The sequence below is a fragment of the Amborella trichopoda genome, chromosome 8 (assembly GCF_054954075.1).
Source record: "Amborella trichopoda isolate Santa Cruz 75 chromosome 8, AtrichopodaSantaCruz75HAP2 v2.0, whole genome shotgun sequence".
NCBI lineage: Eukaryota > Viridiplantae > Streptophyta > Magnoliopsida > Amborellales > Amborellaceae > Amborella > Amborella trichopoda.
Genome location: NC_142343.1, coordinates 5,726,795 through 5,748,661, shown reverse-complemented (window position 1 = coordinate 5,748,661; position 21,867 = coordinate 5,726,795). Strand labels below are relative to the sequence as shown.

Genomic DNA, 21,867 nt, shown 5'->3' with positions numbered 1-21,867 from the left:
TATACCTCAAATTTTGTTAAAAAAATAACTTGTAGACTACAAATTAAAAATAAATCATTTTAAGTTGTCGAATCAAGATTCAACACCCAAGAGTCAACTTGTGAGAAATGTGACTCAACCGTCCTGTCCATCTCCCTATATCTGATGCTCAAAGCAGGACGTGGACTGGTTGGTGAGGTCATGCAATGCTTTTCCTAGTGAAAATATATTTCATAAAATTACTTAATATACAAATGAGTTTATGTTTTCAAAAATCTTATTTACTTAATTCAAACTAATTTGTCAAAATCACTCACTCAGTTATAACGAGCAAAAAATAACTGAGAAGGAAATAGTTTATATGAGGTATCATACTGTACAAGTAAGATACACCTAAAAACTCAGTGAAGGTTATTTTTATGCTGGAAAACCCTCAAACAGATCATCTCGACTTTAAGATTGATATACATGGAAAATAAAAAGATTTCTAGCCTTGAAAATAATTCATCTTCTAACACATTACCTGGGTGATCTATTTTTTAGATTTTTAAATTTTTATAAATCTGAATGATCGTCATTATTTCTTTAACTTCAAATTTCCTAAATGGAAGCAACAATAGATTTTGATAACATCACAAGGTCTTGCGGCACTTAAAACTATATTTGTGGCATAATTTTGCGGTGAATCTTACTGCAACAGTATAAGATTGGCACCATGTACAAACCCCTCCAACTGAAAATCAAATATGTACTACTCATAAATTCTACCGACAACGGTATTTTAGTCCTTAATGAATGACCCATGGTTCTCTCACTTTATCAAGCGGAACTGGGGGCGCACCATCGCTTTTCGCGAAAAGAAAGGAGACAAATTTTGCCCTTAACTTCTTCGTAATATAAGGGTAAGCGTCGTAATTCTCTGCGGATGGCAGGGGCCTTTCCGTACGTGATTTTTGAAACTTTACCCCACCTGTGGCTCACCGGGCCCCTCTCTCTCTCTCTCTAGTTTCTTCTCTCTTCACCTCTCTTGCTTCTCTCTCTAGCATTCTAGCCCAACCTTCAAATCTTGGCTCATCTCTGTCGTCCCTCTCCTTACCCCTTGAAAATCTCGCCGGAAACTGCCGCTCTTGCATTTTCGTCGACTTTTAGGATTTTCCGGTGGGTCTCATGGAATCTCTCCTTGAATCCGGATGGCTGGTATTCTCTCTCCTCTTCTCATGCTTGCTTTATATCGTTTTAGTCTTGTTTTTTCAGTTTTATTTTTTATTTTTATATTTCCAGGTTCCCTTGAGTGGATTTTCGTTTTGGTTGTGGCATCATGGTGTGTTGGTCCTTCAAATTTGTGATATTGGGAGACTGGTCTCTACTTTTTTTTGTTTTGTGAATGTGGGTTGTTGTTACTATGATGTACTCTCTTTTTTTAAAAGTTTTGTACTTTTATTGTTACTTTTTGCTTGAGCAAGGATTTTGTGCTGATACTCTGTGACATTTTCCATTTTCTGATGGTGATGCTGTGATATTTTGATCTCGGATTTGTGGTAAAAGTAAATGTAGTTATATGGATACTTTAATAGAGTTCAATCATAAGCTATCAATTTCTGCTCTGAGAGGAGAGGACATGTGTATATTCTTTAATTCTTCAATGGATACGATAACTGAACTTGGTGCCTGTTCTTCATTGTTCATGGATAATTGAGTTGTTTTTGGCACAATGGCGATCCCAAAATTCGTACTTTTTTTTTTCATGATATTTGCTTCTTCAGGAGCCAGAGACATAAAAAATCAAATCCAATCCTATCTGAGTCTGTATCTTGTTATGTTTTGCGAACCCTGTCCATGATATTTCCTTGTTAATTCTATTGAAGCACAATACCATGCTTTGTATTACATGATCTGATTTTTCTTTCTGGAGCGTAGGGACTAATATATTTTATAATTACCTTATGGCTCCTTGATGTTGTGCACTTCGCATATTATTTGATGGATCTTTGGGTTAATAAACTTAATATCCATAGCAAACTCTGTTATTGAGCTTCACAGACAGTAAATTGGCTTATGGTCAATTGTGTTGCTGTCTCTTGGAAAATCTGTGTTTGTTTCTTGTATATGCATAAATGGGTTCAAAAGGATGTTTATCTTTAATTATAACTCATGCATACATTCTCAAGAAAATTCTTACTTATATTAATTTGTATAATATATAAGCATGGTTCCCTATTTCTTGGCTTTGGTCAACTCCCATTCCAATGATATCTCAGTTCACATTCAACCATAAATGAAAGTGAAATTTATCATATCACACCTAGAAGTTGAACTATTTAACATTTTATCATAGGTGTGATTTGATAAATTTCAAAACTCATATTGATTTGTCATTTTGTGGGTTGTTTGAAATTTGAATAACAAGAATGATGGGTTACTGAAATTAGATGAGAAAATATGGGTGACACGTTAAATAATTCAACTTTTAGGTGTGGTTTGACAACACTAATTGAAAACTACATATGCCCATATCTGTATACTAGTGGAAACTTTGATCTAAGGGCTCTTTGCCTGATGGACCAATACTTGAGAAAATGTACAGGTGTGTTAGCAAAAATGAAATCGAGATCTAATATGCTTTGCAAGAGAAAAGAAAACTACCGCTCGAGTTTACTTGTGCTTATGGTTCGAAATCTTACAATAGGAAGAGTGTTGGATCAAGTTTCTAAACTGATGGACTTATAGATAGCGATAGTCAGGACTCAGGGCTAGTGAAGCGTAGTCTAAGAAATTGGTGAAGTCTTTTGGGAAATAAAGCAAGTGTGAACTTCAAAGATTTTCTCATATCAAAACTTTAAAGCCCTAGATGAAGTAGAGGATCTGTTTAACATTTTCCTAGTATCTTATTCTGTTATCTTTTTCTGATATCGAACCATATGTCTGGAGCGATCAGTCTGTGCATGAAGAACAGAATGTGCATATATTCATTCTATGGAGAAAAAGAAAAATATAACTTCTTGGAGTCATAGAAAAAACCATTGCAATGAACTCTGTAAGCCCATGTATTTCCCAAAAACAAAAAAAAGGAAATCTGCAAGCTCGTTATTGTATATTTTACATAAACCAACATTTACTGGCAGGTTGTTGTTTTATCCTGAATTCGAAGCAAAATATTTTTCCCTTTCCTTACTCTCACTCAGTTATATTCAAGAGTCAAGACAAATATTTTACGATAAAGGCTGCCGTCCTTTTTTGCTGGCCACAATATCTTGCACCAAAATACTTCATCCCTAGGTCTTTTGTTTTAAGACTGTAAATGTTTGAGATCAAGTCTGTAACTGGTGGCCATGGTAGGTGTTTAGAGTAAAGCAAATCATGCTTTATGTTTTCCCTGCAATGCATTTCTTTAATATGTTCTCCTAGGTGAATGCACTTTATTTGTGCAGGTATGGCAGTCAATAGTATACCTTAAAGCATGCCTTAGTCCTTCATGTGATTTCCGTGAAATTGATTGGTAGTATGGCTGTTTTTTCAGTAAAATTGAATTGTATTAAAGCTTACAGGAACATTGAATGATGTTGAAATTTGGTTTTGGAGACGATTAAGACATTTTGCATGTAATGATTGAAAACTCAAGAGCATTCATTTGGACAAGTAAGGATATTTTTATTCTTGTATGTAGGGAAAATTCTATTTGATTCTCGTGAAAAGGCCAGTAGTTTGTCCATTGATTGCGTTAAAATGAAAAATGACTTTATTGTCCACAATCTTTGATTTCTCAAACCTCATTTTGAAGTTTTCTCTGGATAACCTTAGGCTCTTAGTCATGGGCTCTTTTAACATTTTCAAGGTATATGAGAGATTGTACTGGGATGCATATTGAACTGTTGAAACTGGAGTTTTGTTTCAAATGTTCTGGTCCATTTACTCGGTTATATTTTTTCATTCATCGTATTTGTCGAAATTTGTATGGATTTTATAATTTTTGCTTATATATGAAAAATATATGACTTTAGCAATGACTTGGACAAATTTTTGATTTCCTGCAGTACCTGATCACACACTTCAGTGATTTTCAGCTGGCATCCTTTGGCAGTTTCTTGCTTCACGAGAGCGTCTTTTTCTTGTCAGGACTGCCATTTATCTTTCTTGAAAGGGCTGGAATCCTAAGCAAGTACAAAATCCAGGTTTGGTTCTTCTACTTTGTCCTCATTATTATTGTTAGCTCTAAATATTTTAATCATATATAAATATCGTGTCTTAGGGACTAACATCAGGCATCATCTGCACACTTTGTGCTATTGAATCTCCCCTCTTATCTTATTACCGGGTGCATATAGTTCCTGGATACCAAATAAACCAGGGCTTAAGATACATAAACAAAAGATATGCTTTGCATGCTTTGCCATATCATTTTAAAGTAGCTTGATACTTTAAGTTTTACATTCTGTTGGTAAAATGAGTCCTTATAGGCACATTACTGTTACTCTGATTCACTCTCTTGTGATTAGAGTTTCTGTCACAGTCTATGTTCTTTTTGGATTCATAAATTGAAGGGTAGAAAGTATGAATTCACGCTTATTATCAAGTACTGGAGCTTTGAAAAAAAAAATTATTGACTTTTTGGATTTCAAATAAAAATACAAGGAATTTTTACATTTATATATGATAATAGGAAGCAAGTTTCTTAGTGTGTCAAAAAGTCTTGGCATTGCCTAGGCCTTTGCATTTGGTCTTTGAAGCATAACTGCAGACTTTGCGCTATAACTGGATGTTATGTTCAGTAAAGTGTAAATAGTTTACTCATAGTCATAAAACATGATATGTTGAATAGAGAGTGGAAATATATGCGTTACTATTTATTTGTTTATTTTTTATAGCTAATACATACCATGTTCTTTATGTGAAATTTGTTTTGGTAATGGAAAAAGTATATATAAGGTTGAAAGCTTATTCTGTACAATTAAGGTGCACCTCAAAAATCTAGTAGAAAAGCGAGCTGGAAAACTTTCCAATCGATCATCTCGTTCTCGAGATGTATGGATATAAAGAATAAAAGAATTTTAAGTCCTAAAAATAGTGCATCTTGTAACAAATTTACTGGACTGTCTAGTTTCAATATTTTTAGGTGTTTATAGATCTTTTCGATCTATGTTTTTTTTAGAATTTTAAATTTCATAATTAGGGTTGAACATAAAGTTTCGAGCCATCATAAGATTTCTGTGTCCGGACACTGCAACTACATATTCAGGCAAAATTTAGAGGGTGCCTTACTTGTATAGTATAGGGTGGGCACCTTATACAAACTTCACCCTTTAGTAGTTATTATCGTTAGATTGTTTGTTGCCCTATATTAGGTCTTGTTCTATTTACAGTGAGCTATTGACAAGTGGAAGCTTAGCCCTAACCAATTAAAGGGCAGATGACTTTGGATGTTGCATTGTTTGAAACCTGGATCGGACAGCCATATCGGGCGACCACGAAACCAGTCTGGATCGGCAATTTGGGTCGGGCCAATCTGTTAGCTTTTTGCTAAAATTTGTGTTTCAAAACATCTTTTTTGGCTGTGGTTTTATATGGCTCTTTGTGGTCTTGTTGGACTACTCCCACTTTTCTCCAAACTTTTACACTACATCTCACCTGCATTTAATGCTCTGTCATGCTATTATCGTACTCATGCATCTCCTAGTTGTTCCGAATACCTTGGCACATGGTATCCCCATTCTTTCCTTGTGACTCTCATTTCTCTTTCCTCTTAACACCTCTCTTTTGATCTATTAATTTAATGTGTCTTGTATAGAGGGGTTTTGTGTTTTGGAAGAGAGAGAAGTGAGAGACATAGGAAAGAGGGTGAGACCTTTTTAGTTTTGTGGAGAGAATGGTAAGGTACGAGGGATACCTAGAGAGAGAAAGAAGTACCATTTGGATTGAGGTTTTTGAACTCATTAAAAAGTTGTTTTTGAAGCTATGTTCTCACAATTTTTCAGGTAACATTTGTTATTAAAATGTCTTTTATTTTACTGTGTGAGATTCATATGAGCTCCATTTTTCCCAATCGATGTTTGTTTTATACCGATTGGATGATGTTTTCATAGTGAGATGTACATATCAGTATTTGTGATTGTGGTTTTGTACGGGTCTACTGAGTGTGCAATTCAAGAACTAAAGAATTTATTTTCGAACTGGTTGTGTACTCGCCGGGACCCGTTTAGACCTCGGAATTTTACTGAGACGAGCGAACTCCTCTCGTGCCTCCAGACGGGGGCGTTTAACACTTGATCCCAGTTATTTGGGAGTTCATGTCCATCGTGATGTCTTGTAAACCGCGGTGAGACCCCCAAACACCAACACAATCCGGCCTAAAATCCATCCCAAAAAATTTCAAAAAGCTTTGTTATGAATACTGTTTTTTGCGTTTCCAAAAATCTGGGGTAATACATTATAGATTTTCATTATTTTGCAAAAATAGGTGTATATTGAGATATTATTTCCTATTTAAGTGTTTGTTGCTATTAACTTTGATATTAATTTTTTGTATTGATTTTCATACAATACTTTTACAAAAACATTTATGCTAATTTTGTGATTTCTAGTGAAGAAACGAGGGAGAAATATTGAGAATGGATTGGTTATTATTATTATTATTATTATCATTCTTATTATTATTATTTTATATTTAAATCGAGTGATTTTATTAAGAAACAACATACCTATAGGATGAGTTTTAGTTTAGATGGATGAGTGGCAAGACAAGAAGGCATAGAATTCGAAATGAATATACTAGGGAGAACTTAATAGGCGATAGGATGAGAGAAAACAGACTTAGTGGGTGGCCATGTTCAACAAACCTTGTACAATACCTGTTAGGAGGTGCAAGTTGGTCAAGCGGAAGGCTCAAAAAGGGAAAGGGGTAGGCCTAAAAGTATACGGTTGGAAGTAATGAGAAAAGATATAAGGTCTTATGACGTCACTAAGGGTATCGACTTTGATGGAGCAGAATTGCAGACCAGGTTTTCTATAGCCAACCCCAAAGAGTTGAGAAAGACGTTGATGATGATGATTTAAATTCAGTGATTTCTGTGAACTCAGATCGGTCCACTGGTGGTCCCGAGCACACTCAGGTGGATTCGAATTGCCCTGGGATGTTTTTCTAAATATGTTTATCCAAAAGTTAATATATCCTTGAGCATTTCCTTTTGATATCTAAAAGTTGGGCATTTTCTTTAAAACGTGACCATAAAGTTTTGATTGACAATGAAAGTGGGGCAAATTTTCTTGATTTCTTACCAAAATGGGCATTTGCATTTTTTAAAATGTGAGGATGAAGTTCTTATGGACTACAAAAAAGGGGTTCTTTTCTTTAAAATACCCAATTTTTCTCATTTGGTCATCATTTACCCTTGAGGATATTAACCATATGGTAACATACCATGGTAATGCTCCATTGTGCAGGGGATATTAGTCGCACATCTTTGATTCACAATTGTGCATAAGACTTTTGCAAGGCAAACTCTATAACAGGCACTACCACTCTTTGTCATGCATGCTCAGCTAGGCCCCATTTGAAGTAGAGGGGGTGAGACCAAGGTTGGTCATTTAAAAAATAAAAAATGGGAAATAGGAAAAGAAAAAATACTAATATAAATGTGGGAACCGGGTAAACAAAAATTTTTAAAAAATTAAAAACAAAAAATAAAAAATTGAAAAAATAACAAATAAAAAAGTGGGAACTGGCAGGTTCTATAAGAGTACCGGTCGGTTTTGTCTGGAACGAACTGGTTACCGATACCGTCAGGGAACTGGGACGGTCCCTGATGATTCCCTCATCGGATTGAGCGATTCTTATCTCACTTGACGATCTTTTGAACACTGAGACGTTGTATAAAGGATGTGTCTTTGTATTGTGACTGAAATTTTAGGTACTTGTAATGCAGTAGTGATAACATCTCCTTTATTATTCTCACAGAGCCCGGTGTCTATTGACAAGCTCACTTGACCAATTGGTCTTGGAAAGCTAGGTTTAGGGATGTTGGACTTATAATTCCTGGCCTTGTGGTGGCATGATAATGTATATTTCTACAGATTGTATCATTTAAAAATTTTCATAAACTGTTCTTTCCATCTATAACCTTTTCTTGAGAGCCATTTGTAAAGGATCCTGCCTTGGAATCCAACTGTGCCTCAAGCATTGAGTCTTGCACCAGGTCCATTTATGTGGTTCATGTCTAGGCATGTGTAATGTTGTTACTGAACATTTGTTATAACCAATATATAATACTCTTCAAGTTCCCTTTGGAAAAATGCATGGTATTAACTTTTGCTAGTTTTTGATGAAAACAATCGCAAAAAGTGAGTGCAGGTGTGATCCCCCTTGGTATGATTTGTCTGAGCAAATGTGCCTCTCCATTGCCCAATGCCATGTTTAAAGAAGTTATTCATGAACAATGTTCTAAAACTATGAGCTTCGAAAAAAGAAAAAAAACAATATTGTAAAAAGATGTTGGACAATGCAGCTAAGGGGGGTCTAGCCACCCAAACACTGACTCGGAGCCTAGGTAGGTGCCCAGGTTTACAAGCCACCCCAAACACACACATATGCATGTATGTGTGCTCCATACGCGCATGCGCACGCGCACACACATAACACATATACATATATATATGCATCTTAAAGCATTGAAATTAATTTCACAACTTCAGTAAATCCGTAAATGTAAGATCAAACTAAATGACAACCACACAAAGAGTAAAAGATAATCGCTCCATGTTGAGTCCAATACCATAAAGAACTCAAATACTGAAATACAAGAAGACAACAACCACAAGTCTACACACATTTCAATCGATAACAAAGTCAGAAAAGTAAAATGATAGATACAAAAGAAACAACTTAGTCTTCAATCTTCATTGTCTTTATAATCATCGGCTTTGTCTGGATTATAGGTCCATCTGAATCAACACCATCACCATCAAAACCATCACCCTTTTCAACGTAAGGACTCTCCTCCTTAGTTTCTTATGAATCAGCCGTCTCCTCCTACTTCTTCTTTGTGAACTAGGAGTAGTAATCGCCATTAATCTAGTGGTCTTGTAGAAGTTTTCCCTGAAGCCTTCTCTACCATATCCCAAGTCAAATCCTCATCAGCGAATACCTCTTTAGTCCTAGGTTATTCAAGCAACCGCTTGCTGGAATTATCCATGTCTTTGGTTGCAATCAGATACCTCTTCTCATGTTCATTGAAACACTCTTTTGGCCCTCGATTGTACTTGGCGAAGACTAAATCATTGAGCCTCTTTAGCTCAAGCATGTTCCTTTTCTTTATATGCACCTATTGAAAAATGCATGAGCTAGAACTTAGAGAACAAGGGTTATATGTATAAACTTATAAATAAACCATGAGCTAAATGAACTTAGAAAACTTACACCCGCACATACATGTATATGTAAATTATCCTAAATTCATAGGTTTATAACCATGAATTCATAAATTATAAAATATTGAATTGGTAATACTAGACTATTTTGCAGATTGCCAACTTACCATCCTAAATGAAATTTAATTGCGCACAGTTAGATGAGCTATCTCATCATCATCGTCGTCTGAGCTTTATCCCAGTGGTTTGGGGTCGCCTACATGAATTCTGCTCCTTTTCGCTCTATCAAGGGCCATACCCTCAATCAGACTATAAGCCGCCATATCTTTCCTCACTACTTCTAACTTGCCCTTTAGTGCCTTACCCTTGCACTTTTAAAGCCTTTCACTTGAACCCTCTTAACCGGTGTTGTTCTAGGTTGGAGCCAGTGATTCAAAAAGTAGATTGCCCAGGGCCTAGGCGGTCCAAAAGGCCTAGACGCATCGCCCACGCCTAAGCAGCCAAACTTGGTGGGACGTCCTTGGGCAGGCGCCTAGGAGGGCGCCCAGCGCCCAGCCCTGAGTAGCTGCCCAGGGCCTGCGCCCGACCTAGGGGCGGAAATGGGTTTTTCTTTAGGGTTCTTTTGGGGTTTTTTGAAAAGACAATTCTTTTAAAGGTGTGTTTTAGGTTCATTTGAAATCTAAACCCACAAGAACCCATTTTAGAGAGAGAGAAGCCTAAAAAAAAAATAGATTTTGTGATTTTCATTGGATCGAAGTGTTTCTCAAAGTTATGGGAAATGGATCCAAACAACATCCATCAAGTTTAGATTTAGTTTTGAAGTTTTTTTAGTCCCATTAGAGGGTGTTTTTGAATATTTTAACACCAAAAAATATCTCAGAGGTGGAAGTTTGGAGTTCGAGCAATCAAAGTAATTGCAAAACTTTGTTTGTTAGATTGCTTGTTTTATTTTGAGATATCTTCTTCTGGATCTAGTGGAAGTGGAGATCTGGTTTGGAATTATGGATATAACCCAAATTCGAATGACAAAAATTGCATAAGATGCAATTATTGTGAAAAAGATACAAATAGGGGCGTAAACCGATTTAAGAACATCTTGCCGATTTTGAGGGGAATGTTGGCCCTTGTAAAAAATTTCTAGAAGCTATCAGAGAGGAGATTAACCAATATATGAGTTCAGTAAAACACAAACATGAACAAAATCCTTGTCATTTGAATAGATCTATTTTTGGTTCTACTAGAAGAAGTGATCCGGGTTGGAAGTACGGTAAAAATTGTATTAGGTGTAATTTTTGTGAAAAAAATACCAATGGGGGTATTAACCGATTCAAAAAACACCTTGCTGGTAATAAAGGGAATGTTGCTTCTTGTAAAAAAGTTTCTGAAGCTATTCGGGATGAGATTAGACAATATCTGAATTTAGTAAAACCAAAAAAGGATGAAAATGAGTGTCCTTGTTCTATAGAAATATCTTCTCCAAGTTCTTCTAGAAATGATAATCCGGGTTGGAAGTATGGTCATAACCCGAATCCGAATGACAAAAATCGTATTAAATGTAATTATTGTGGAAATGATACTAATGGAGGTATTTACCGGTTCAAAAAATACCTTACCGGTATTAAGAGAGATGTTGCCTTATGTAAAAATCTTCTTGAGGCTACCAGGGAGGAGATTATACAATATTTGAGTTCAAAGAAGTACAAAAAGATAGAAAAGGGTAGAACAGGCAAGACTCCTAAGGCCTCATCTGCACAGAGTAAGAGGAAGGTAGAAGAAGGGAAGGAAGAGGAAGATTCAGAAGAAACAGTGGAGGATGAGTGTTATCTTGAAGAGGGTGATGACTCTCAGTCTGATGATGATGGCCTCGAATCTGATGCATATGATGAGGTTTACCTTACTTCTTCTAATGATGATTGAAGATTGAAGAGTTGAAGATTCTTGACTCTTGGTGTTGAGTGTTGAGTGTTCACTATTGAGTCCTAGACTGTATATTTTCTAAATTTCTGTATATTTTCTTTTTTATTTTATTTTTAGTTTCTAGTTTCTACTATCTAACTTTTGTGTGTATCAGAGTATGCTTGTATGGTTTTAGCATTGTACGAAAATATAGATTATGGACTATCAAAAGTCTCCTCATTCATGGAAATATCAAATATGTATTATGGATAGAATATCAAAATTCTCCTCATTTATAGTTAGAATATCAAAATTCTAACATTTTTCTTTCTATTGGGTCGCCCAGGTTAGCCCACCTAGGCGCTTGGCGGCCTGGACCCCCACGGCCGCTTAGGTGCCGCCTAGCGTTTTTTGAAACAATAGTTGGTGTTGCATATGACCAGACCACCTAAGTCTACTCTCCCTTATTTTATCTCCTATTGGAGCTACCCCTTAGTTCACTCAAATATATTTATTTAGAATTTTATCATTTCTTGTCTTACTACTCATCCATCTTAACATCTTCTTCTCAACAATACTCATGCTGTGGATATGTTGTTTCTCGACCGCCCCACATTTCGTTCCATAAATCATGGCTGGTCATACAGCCGACCTATAGAACTTCTCCTTCAGTTTCATTGATATACGATGATTACATAAGTAAGGTCACATCTCCACTTCATCCATCCAACTCTAATTTTATGAGCAACATCTTCCTCAATGTCTCATTTCTCATAGATTATGGACCAAAGGTATTGAAAATATCTAGATGATTACATGTTAAGCTCAATTTCTGGATGACCATCCTTCGTTATTTTGGAAGACTATTCCAATGTTGGCTCCACCATTGGCTTACAAACTATATACAATCACTATAAGTATGTGTTTATGACATCACATGAAACTATGCAAGTTGAAACTTGTACGCAATTATTCATATTAGATATATTACATGGATTGGATTTGTTCATTTATCTCGCCATCTCCTTCCGAGATTATTATAATGCACCCTTGGATTTCCTTGCAAGTTGATTATTTAGCAGATATTTTATCTTGGATTTCCTTATCAGGAACTAGCCATCCATAATTGCATTGTATTCATTAAGGCCAGTCATAATTGCATCACATTCATTAATGCCATCCCTAATTGCGTCTTTCCTCTCAATATCCAGGTTAACATAGAAAAACTTTGGGTTCAAATAGCACCCAGCTATTGTAGTGGCCGATGAAGAACCTATCCCATTTTCTATCTATGATCTCTCTATCTACGGTTTCTCATAAATGGAGATTCCGTCCTCTTTAGAGTCAAGTTTTTGATGTATTTGGAATTGACCCATATGAAATCGAAATTTTAATATATAGAATTGAGATTCCGATAACTTTGAAATCGAGTTTCCAATTTGATGCTTCTCCTAGGTTCTGAATTGTTTATTTTGTAGTTCAAAGCCTTATGTTTGTGTTTCTAATTTGTTGGAGATAGTATCATTATATGTGAAATATATATTCAACAAATGTAAAATCGAGATTCAACAATTGTGAAATCAAGAATCAATAAATATTAGAAAGGATATTCTATAATTGTTGGAATCGAGATTCCTGACTTCACAGAAACTGATTCTGTGAAGATTTCTTGTTGGAATCGTGAATTAGGATTTTGAGTTGGAATCGCGGCCTTAGGTGAGAGATTTTGGTAACTATGATGTCAACCAGTTAAAGTGGTTGAACTGGATTGTCTGGATGGGTTTTGAAGCGCTAATTCACTGATCAGAACAATGCAGTTCCAGAATTCCAGGCGTAGTACGCAGTCGAATTGGTTAGATTGGTTTGTCCAGTCTAGTCTAGATAACATTAATAGATAAAACTAACAAATGGGTTAGAAGGACATAAGCCCCCTTAGGACATAGAAGACAATTGAATTATAGAAAATCATTCTTCTTGACTGTTGATGCTTGTGAGGAATGAATGTGTTTCTTTGCACCTTTGTAATAGCTTTATAGAAAATCTTGATAGTCTTGAGAACCGAATTGATGTGTTTTTATGTTCTTCAAGGATTAACGTAACAGAATGGATATGTTTAAGTTTTATAGCACAATAATAAAGGATCATCTTAATAAAGTGGCAGTCAAACTCTCTCAGTATAGTTATATTTAAAAAAACAGAAGTGAAGCTATATAAATGCACTAGTATGACGAGGTTAAGTGAATTTCTACCAGAGGACTGTGGCCGAGATTCCTAACAATCTTGGTACAACTACAATCTGTTGACTGTGGCCGAGAACAATCTGTTTGCATGATACAGAGAACTTCTACTTCTGTACATGTTTGGGAAACTGTTTCTGTACATGTTTGGGAAACTGTTTTGCTTCTTGGCTGAGAGCAAATTCAATGATTTCTCACAAACCATATTATAGCTTGTTTCTTATGAAGTGGCATTCGAATTTCAAATGAATACCACTTTGGTTTGCTCCTGAGAACTTCGAATAACCTCAATAATAATGAGTTAACTGCCACCATTGACAGTTTTGTGAATCTTTTGATAAGCCTTAATAACCTCATAAATAGATGTATGTCAACAAACATCCGGTCTAGGAAGACAGAATTCACCTTTACTCTGGAAAACATTAGTTTTGCTAAAAATAGTAAAATTGGCACTTCTCTTTGGAATGAACATTGGGGATTTCCATATTTGCATCTTACCTCTGGAAATGCTTTGAATTGTTTATAGCTTGATTATTAGTGTTGTATGTTATTGATAGTTATGTTCCGGGATGCATTCTTTTATTGAGATGCCTCGAGCTGCTAAGTGGCATAAAATTATCTAGGATTATTTTGTAATAGTTGTTAGGCTGACCAGTGGTTTGTCCTTGTTTGCAGAGTAAAAACAATACTCCAGCTGCCCAAGAAAAATGCATTACTCATCTCCTACTGTATCACATTTGTGTAAATCTTCCCCTCATGCTTGCTTCGTATCCTGTATTCAGATACATGGGCTTGAGAAGTAGTCTGCCTTTGCCATCCTGGTAATAAGAGCTTCCTATGGAAAGTCTAAAATTCTTCCGTTTCTCTGACGACATTACTATTTCTTCACTAACCATGTAATTTGCCATTTCTTAATTCATTATTTTCCTCATCTGACTGAGCTTTATTTTTTTACACAATGATATTTGGCGGCAACTTGATTATTAAATTTAATGATCTACAGGAAAGTAGTTTTACCTCAAATTCTTTGCTACTTTGTCTTGGAGGATTTTGTCTTTTACTGGGGCCATAGGATTTTACATACTAAGTGGTTGTACAAGCATGTTCACAGTGTACATCATGAGTAAGACATGTCCCATGCTACCCAATTTGGACACTCTTTTCTAGTCTCTGTTATTGCTTCTTAAATAACATGATTTTGTTGTCATACAGATATGCTACACCATTTGGTTTGACTTCTGAATATGCCCACCCAGCTGAGATATTGTTCCTTGGTTTTGCCACCATCGTTGGCCCTGCTATCACTGGCCCTCATCTGTTCACCTTGTGGCTATGGATGTCATTGAGAGTTTTGGAGACAGTCGAGGCACATTGTGGCTACCATTTTCCTTGGAGCCTATCAAACGTCTTTCCTCTATATGGAGGGTCTGTATTATTTATTTATTTGTTTGTTTATTTATTTATTCTTCTATTTTTATTTCATTGCTTTTGCTGTCTTCTTTTACTGCCATTCTCTTTGGAATTTAAGGACTTATTATATTGACTACTTCTGTTGCAATTTTCAGGGCTGATTTTCATGATTACCATCATCGTCTTCTTTACACCAAATCCGGCAACTACTCGTCAACTTTCACATACATGGATTGGTAAACTCTGATTTCCTGTCTTGGTTTTCTGGACGACCTCAAATTTTTTCATAAGGATTTCTTTCTTTCCTCATGCAACTATACAAGGTTTTTCTTTGTAAAGGTGTTAAAGCAATCCATCCTGTATGAATATTTGATCATGTCAGGCCCTACATCCTCAATTAATTTTGTTCCCTATAATTTATTTCTTCAATGTTTTTGGGAGATTATTTGCCCGAGAGACATATTCTGGACTCTACTGAGAGTCCTGTGAGGACCAAGTTGTCATTATAATGCATCATTCCCTATAATTAAATTAGGGCACATAGTCTACACTTTGTTTGTGGATATTTAAAAGAATAAAAAATTATAGATATTCATTATTTATTATACTGAAATTTATTCGTTTTAAATGTAAACTCAAAATATTGTTGTCATGATATATTGTTAGATATCACATATTGTATATTTTAACCTTGATTTATCATAAGTTTAGATGCAACGGATTATCTGGCTGACAAGCTTTTTCATGTTATGCAGTTTGTTATATTCATTGTAAATTTTATTTACGTTTTCTAATAGCATGCAGTTATGCAACAATCTATCCTATCTGTGCAAATACCCTTAGCATATACAAGCTTCATAGATGCATAAGGAATCAGTGCTCCTCAAAAGTGTCATGCTGAAATGAAATTATTATTGCCTTGGGAGATTTGGAACGAAAACTCAGAGTCCAACAGACTCATTTAGTGTTTGACCAAGCCAAGGACCTTGACAACATCTTTGACTTACGGTCGTGAACTATGTGCATCAGTTGCAACATATTGGTCCATTATATAAAAACATTAGAGAATGGACCAAAAATGCAGTCAGCCAGTATCTTCTAGAATAAATAATGCCTTATGTTGAAGGAGAGCCACGAGGTCATGATATCAGTGTTCAAACGTCAAAATCGGTGGGCTATTCAATCACTGCCAAAACTAAGTCAGTTTGCTGAGTCAAACAGTTTGCTTTGAAAATCTTAGCGAGTTTTAAAACTTTTTCATGATTTTTTTTAGACACAAGGTCCCTGTAACGGGAATTGAATACAACAAGCGTATCTCTTGAATCACTCTATAATGAAACCATGTAAGAAATGTATATAGGTAATGTATGTAGGAAATTTTATCCAAAGAAATACATGAAATCATGTAAGAAATGTTACATGAAACCATGCAAGAAATGTATATAGGAAATTTTATCCAAGGAATTCATTTAGTAGAATCTCCTACTTCATGAGTCAGGTTGACTTTGTCCAATTCGAAACAAGTTTCATTAGCTCCATGATAGTTTGGAAACAAGATATTGGGGTGATGGAAGCATGAATATGTCGAAGTCATTGCTTGGGCCAGCAAATATCCTCTTCTCTACAGGTTTGGAGTTTACTTGTCAGAAGGATCCTTAATTTTTTGCATTATTGAATTTATAGCAGAAGCCTTACAACCAATGCCTGTAAAACTTGAGGATTTGAAACTTTATGGGCATTATATTATATTATCATCACAAGATCAAAAGCCTGGGGCATAGTGGCTTAATCCAAAGTTTAATAAGAATTGGTCACTAGAAACTCTAGACATTTGGGTTTAGGGACCAAATTAGAGTGAATAGCTGAAATCACTGGCCGCATTTGCTATAGAAGGGTAGAGAAAGGTGCATTTTGAGATACCCAAAATTATGTTAAAAAAGAAACACTAGAAGGATCTATTCTATCAAGGATGTTCGGAAAGATTTGATTTCTCTTTTCTGGACTAGAACTTAAGTTCCTTGAAAATTTTACCCGAGGTCCACTCTTTCATTGCTTTTGAGCTATTATGACCCTAGGCAGTGTATATCCCCCACTTTCCTTTTGTTCATCCTTAATCTCATCACCGTCTATACTTGATGCTTAATGGAACGTTAACTTGATTTAAGCAGTTATCAGGTAGGAACTAGTTAAAAGAGCTCTTGGCCTTGTCAATAATAAATGCAAATCCTGTATATTGGCCTTTTGAGGGATAACACAATGCTTTTGAACATCTCCTAACCTTATTTTCTTAGAATTGTATCCTGAGATAATAAGTTTTCTCCATGCAATGCTCCTGAACATTCTGGTCTTGCTAGGTCATGTGTCTCAGACATATTGGGAGTGCGAGTGGGTCCTAGTGCAGGTGTGGGAGCCCAGGATCAGCACTTGGCTAAAACTCCCTACCTTTGGAGCGCTGCTCAGGGAGCGATCTTGTGTATATGAACTACATGTATATGGGAGTGCAGGGGAAGCGCTTGTGTGTATATATTATATTCATAGACACAACTTTGATAGTTTAGGGCCTCAACCTTGTAGAAACCACACCCTTTAAAAATAAAAGTATGAACACAAGATAGACCTAAGCGAGGTACGAAGTCCAAAGAGTACATTTTCTATTACTAATAACATGATTTTTATGAAATTAAAGAGTGATTTGTGTTAAAATATATTCTATAATAAAAAGTTAATAATTAAAAAAAATCAAGGAATAGGTTCAAGAAAGATTTGAAGTGTCATGTATTAAATGCTAGAAATGATACGAAATACAATTTTAAAGAATTGAAAGACATAAAGCTAAGTACGAAATCCAATAAAAGATTTTGTACTATCATCCAAAATTTTGACATGAAAATTAAGTGAATAAAATAAATTAAATGAAAAAAATCATTCCTTTCAAACACATTTAAACAATATAAAACATTCGTCAAATGCTAGGAATGATACAAAATAAATTTTTCAGAATTGAAAGACATAAAGCTAAGTACGAAATCCAATAAAAGATTTTGTACTATCATCCAAAATTTTGACATAAAAATTAAGAGAATAAAATAAATTAAATGAAAAAAATCATTACTTTCAAACACATTTAAACGATATAAAACATTCGTCAATTGTAAAAAATATGAATAGGTAGATAAGACATCTTGTTTTAAAAAAAATAGAATCTATGAAATCTTAAAAATTTAAATATCAAGCAATTAATTTAAGGAAGAATTGAAGTGAGATGCATTAAATGTTTGACATGATATTTAATTAATTATTTAGAAAATGAAAGACATAAAGGTAAGCACGAAATCCAATAAAAGACATTGTACTATCTTAAATATCAAGAAATTGATTTAAGGAAAAATTGAAGTGAGATGCATTAAATGCTTGACATGATATTTAATTAGAAATGAAAGATATAAAGGTAAGCACAAATCCAATAAAATATTTTGTGCTATCATCCAAAATTATGACGTAAGAACTAAGAGAATAAAAAATTAAATGAAAAATATCTTTACTTTAAAACATTGAATAATATAAAAAGGGAAAAGTTTATATAGAGCCGAGGTTCTAAACAATCAAATTTGAGCTTACCTCAAAAATTTCACTAGAAGAGGTTGTTTTGATGCTCAAATATCTTCAAATTGATCATCTCGACATCAAGAAGCATGGACATGAGAAAAAAATGGATTTCAAGTTTTGAAAATAGTGTATTTTATAACGCATTTTTGGACCGTCAATTTTCAAGATTGTCAAGTTTTTATAGATCTGTCGATCTACACTATTTTTGAAGCTTTAAACTTTATAAATAAATATAAAAAGATATTTTAAGGCTATCACAAAGATTTCCAATATTGAAACCACATTTCTCGATACTATTTGAAGGTAGGCTCTAATTTGATTGTTTAGAGCCTAGGCTCTATACAAACCGCACCCATATAAAAAACATCCTCAATTTTAGAAAATATAAATAGATAGATGAGACATTTTGTTTAAAAAAATATTTCTATGAAATCTTAATAATTAAAAAAAATCAAGAAATAGATTTAAGAATGCGTTGAAATGAGATGCATTAAATATTTGAAATGGTATTAAATTAAATTTTCAGAGATGAAAGACATAAATGTAATTACGAAATCCACAAAAAATTTGTGCTAGAAACCAAAATTTAATCATGATAATTATGAGAATAAATAAATAAATGAAAAAAGTCATTACTTTCAAATACTTTTAAATAATATAAAATAAAAGAAACCATAAATTGTGTAGGAACCATAAAAAGGTATATAAGACATTTTCTTTAAAAAAATTAATTCATGAAATCTTAATAATTAAAAGGCCATAAACTAAGTATTCTTTATATTAACGTACATTGGTTAAGTGAAATTAAATTAATGTTGATATTATTACTATAAGATTTCTCATGGACTATGTTACATATTTGAAATGAGTTCATAGACTATATACTCGTTAGCATATATTTAATATTTTATATAATAAAGTACATACAGTTGATTTAAATTAATGTTGATAGTCAAATAAGTATTCTTAGAAGATTTCTCACGGGCAATGCTACATAATTGAAATGAGTACATGGACTATAAACTCATCAACATTCGTATTGCTAAAGGATTTCTCATGGACTATGAACTCATTACCATCAGGGGTAACAAGCACATGCATACAAGCCCTTAAAATTGACCCGTGATATTCGGAACACGATCCATCTTTTGAGGAGTCGTGATCCCCTCAAGGTCCTTTGAAGTCAAGGACCAGGATCCCTTTAGATTAGGAACTGAGGTCCCTTTAGATTAGGAACCGAGATCCCAATAGGTAGGGATCGAGATCCCCTTATGCGTGGAAGTGAGTATCGCTCTGGTTCCGACTCCTGGATCGCCGGATCGAGATTCCAAGAGGGGAACACCACCCCTTCACCAAGATCCCCGCAACTATGGTCTCAAAGCACCCCACTTTGTGATTTCTTTCTTGATTTGCTGGCTCTTCAAGTTTTCCCAATGCTCCCTTAATAACTTGTTACCCATTAAATAAGAGAAGAATAAGAGCCTGTGGAGGAGCTTTGGTAACCAATCCATGAAATTGATCTGCATGGATCTTGGCATATGTATATATGTATGTGGTCATGTACATATTTATTTATGTATGTTAGAGGGAAGATGAACCTCCTGCAATCTTAGATCTGCTGGTCAAAGATGTATGCGAAACTTGACAGAAAGGTCCATTTGGAGTATTGTGAAACCCTTTGGCTGTTGGACTGTAGAAAGCTGAAAGAAGAGAGATCAATAGCGAGAAAATCTGACTCCCTGATGATGCCATGCTATAGTTTCAGGTTTTGGAAATTCACAATCGGGAGATTGAACAAGTTTCAGGGTTTGGAAATTTATAAATGGGATATTGAGCAATAATCAGCATGAAAATTTTGTACTTTTTGAGGCGTGGAGAACAAATCCAAACATGGAATGATAATTGAAGCCCAGAACCGTAATGTTTATATCTTTGCCATTTCTGCATAAAGCTGAAATGTCTCTCTCTCTCTCTCTCGCACACACACACACCACACACACACACATACATACACACACATGCACATGAGAGGAAGTAAGCTCTCTGATATTCTCTCGGTATGGCTGTTACAAATCCAGGTTATTTGGTACTGACAAGGGATATCGAAAGCTGAAGGCCCTTAAGGAGTAATGGAGCTAACTGCTTGAAATTGATGGGAGAAATTTTGTATACCAAGGATTGCAGCACCAGTAACTTCTGGTTGGTGGGTGCATTTGAAAAGGTTTCTGCTTTATTACCGTTCCATTTGGATCCTAATGTGCTTTCTCAGGTGTGCAAGCTGGGTTTTCATGTAAGATTGTTATGAATGAGGGAGTGGCCCCATTCACACAATCTATATGAATGGCAGCATTTGTGTTATTTTCTTTCCTCGTCTCGGGGTTTCAATGAAGTATAATTTAAACTTTTATTGTATGCTGAAGGATCCATACTGGACATCTCTGTTTCATAATTCAAAATTTCGATCTATAGGTTCATCAATGGGAACGACACTCTACGTGATTCTCTCTCTCTCCCTCTCTCTCGTAATACAAAATTTTCAATCTGTAGGTTCATCAATGGGAACGTAGGCAGCATAACTGGGAAGCAGAGCCCAAGTAACCTACCCAAAAATACAAAATTGGGGTTAACATCTCTACCTCCCTCCCCTCAAAAGGAAATGAGTTCGGTATGGTTTGCTGAAAATCCGTTAATGTTGCCGAAGATTTCATGCCCCCATAGGTGTACACTGTTTACTTATTCCCTTGGATAAACCCTAATATAGGATTAATTCCTGGATCTCAAATTTGAGGATGTAATATCTTTAACCCATATACTAATCTTGAGTAAAAAGAGTTTTCAAATTAAACTTTATGCACTTGAAAGATTAATGGCATAAGGCTGAATATAGACTCTTCAACTTTTGGAAGGTGAGATTTAAGTCTTAGAAAGCTCAAATTCAAGTAAAAAATAATAATCTAGTGATTCTTGGTAGTTCTTCTGATCAAAGGAGTAGGTGTACAGTGGAACCATAATATACATGCTCAAGTAATGAGCCAAAATTGTACATTTGGTCCCCTTGCTAGAATGTTATGTGAACGTATTGACGTACCTTCACATTCCAAATCCTTTAAATTGATATTTAACTAACTTGTCCTGAGTCAAATGTTGAGAAACTCAACGCCACTATTCCTGGCCTTCTTTTCGCACTATTAGGGATATATAAATATTGGGAAAAATTGGATTCAATTGTCAATTGCGAATATGCTGTCGAAATAAGAACTTACTACGGATTTGAGCCATAGCACATGGTTTCACAAAATTCGTATGATTTTTCTGATCTAAATTGGGCGGGTTTTACATAAAAAAAGTCTTGTTTAGCATGTGTTCTATTTGATTCTGCCAG

At 35.0% G+C, this 21,867-nt stretch overlaps 1 protein-coding gene across 1 annotated transcript; it reads left to right on the top strand.

Moving 5' to 3' along the window:
- Nucleotides 1–792: 792 nt before the first annotated feature.
- LOC18436262 (methylsterol monooxygenase 2-2) lies at nucleotides 793–20,963 on the top strand. The gene is made up of 7 exons (XM_011625838.3): nucleotides 793–1,176; nucleotides 4,011–4,148; nucleotides 14,145–14,290; nucleotides 14,473–14,592; nucleotides 14,682–14,894; nucleotides 15,035–15,115; nucleotides 20,564–20,963. The coding sequence occupies exons 1-7, from the start codon at nucleotides 1,147–1,149 to the stop codon at nucleotides 20,613–20,615; spliced, it is 780 nt and encodes a 259-aa protein (XP_011624140.1). The 5' UTR covers nucleotides 793–1,146; the 3' UTR covers nucleotides 20,616–20,963.
- Nucleotides 20,964–21,867: the final 904 nt, after the last annotated feature.

Bases quoted from the DNA above. Each gene is read 5' to 3' on its own strand.
- LOC18436262 (XM_011625838.3), top strand. From the start codon at position 1,147: ATGGAATCTCTCCTTGAATCCGGATGGCTG. The intron at 1,177-4,010 runs GTATTCTCTCTC...GATTTCCTGCAG, and splicing joins TCCTTGAATCCGGATGGCTG to TACCTGATCACACACTTCAG. The intron at 14,593-14,681 runs GTAAGACATGTC...GTTGTCATACAG, and splicing joins GTTCACAGTGTACATCATGA to ATATGCTACACCATTTGGTT.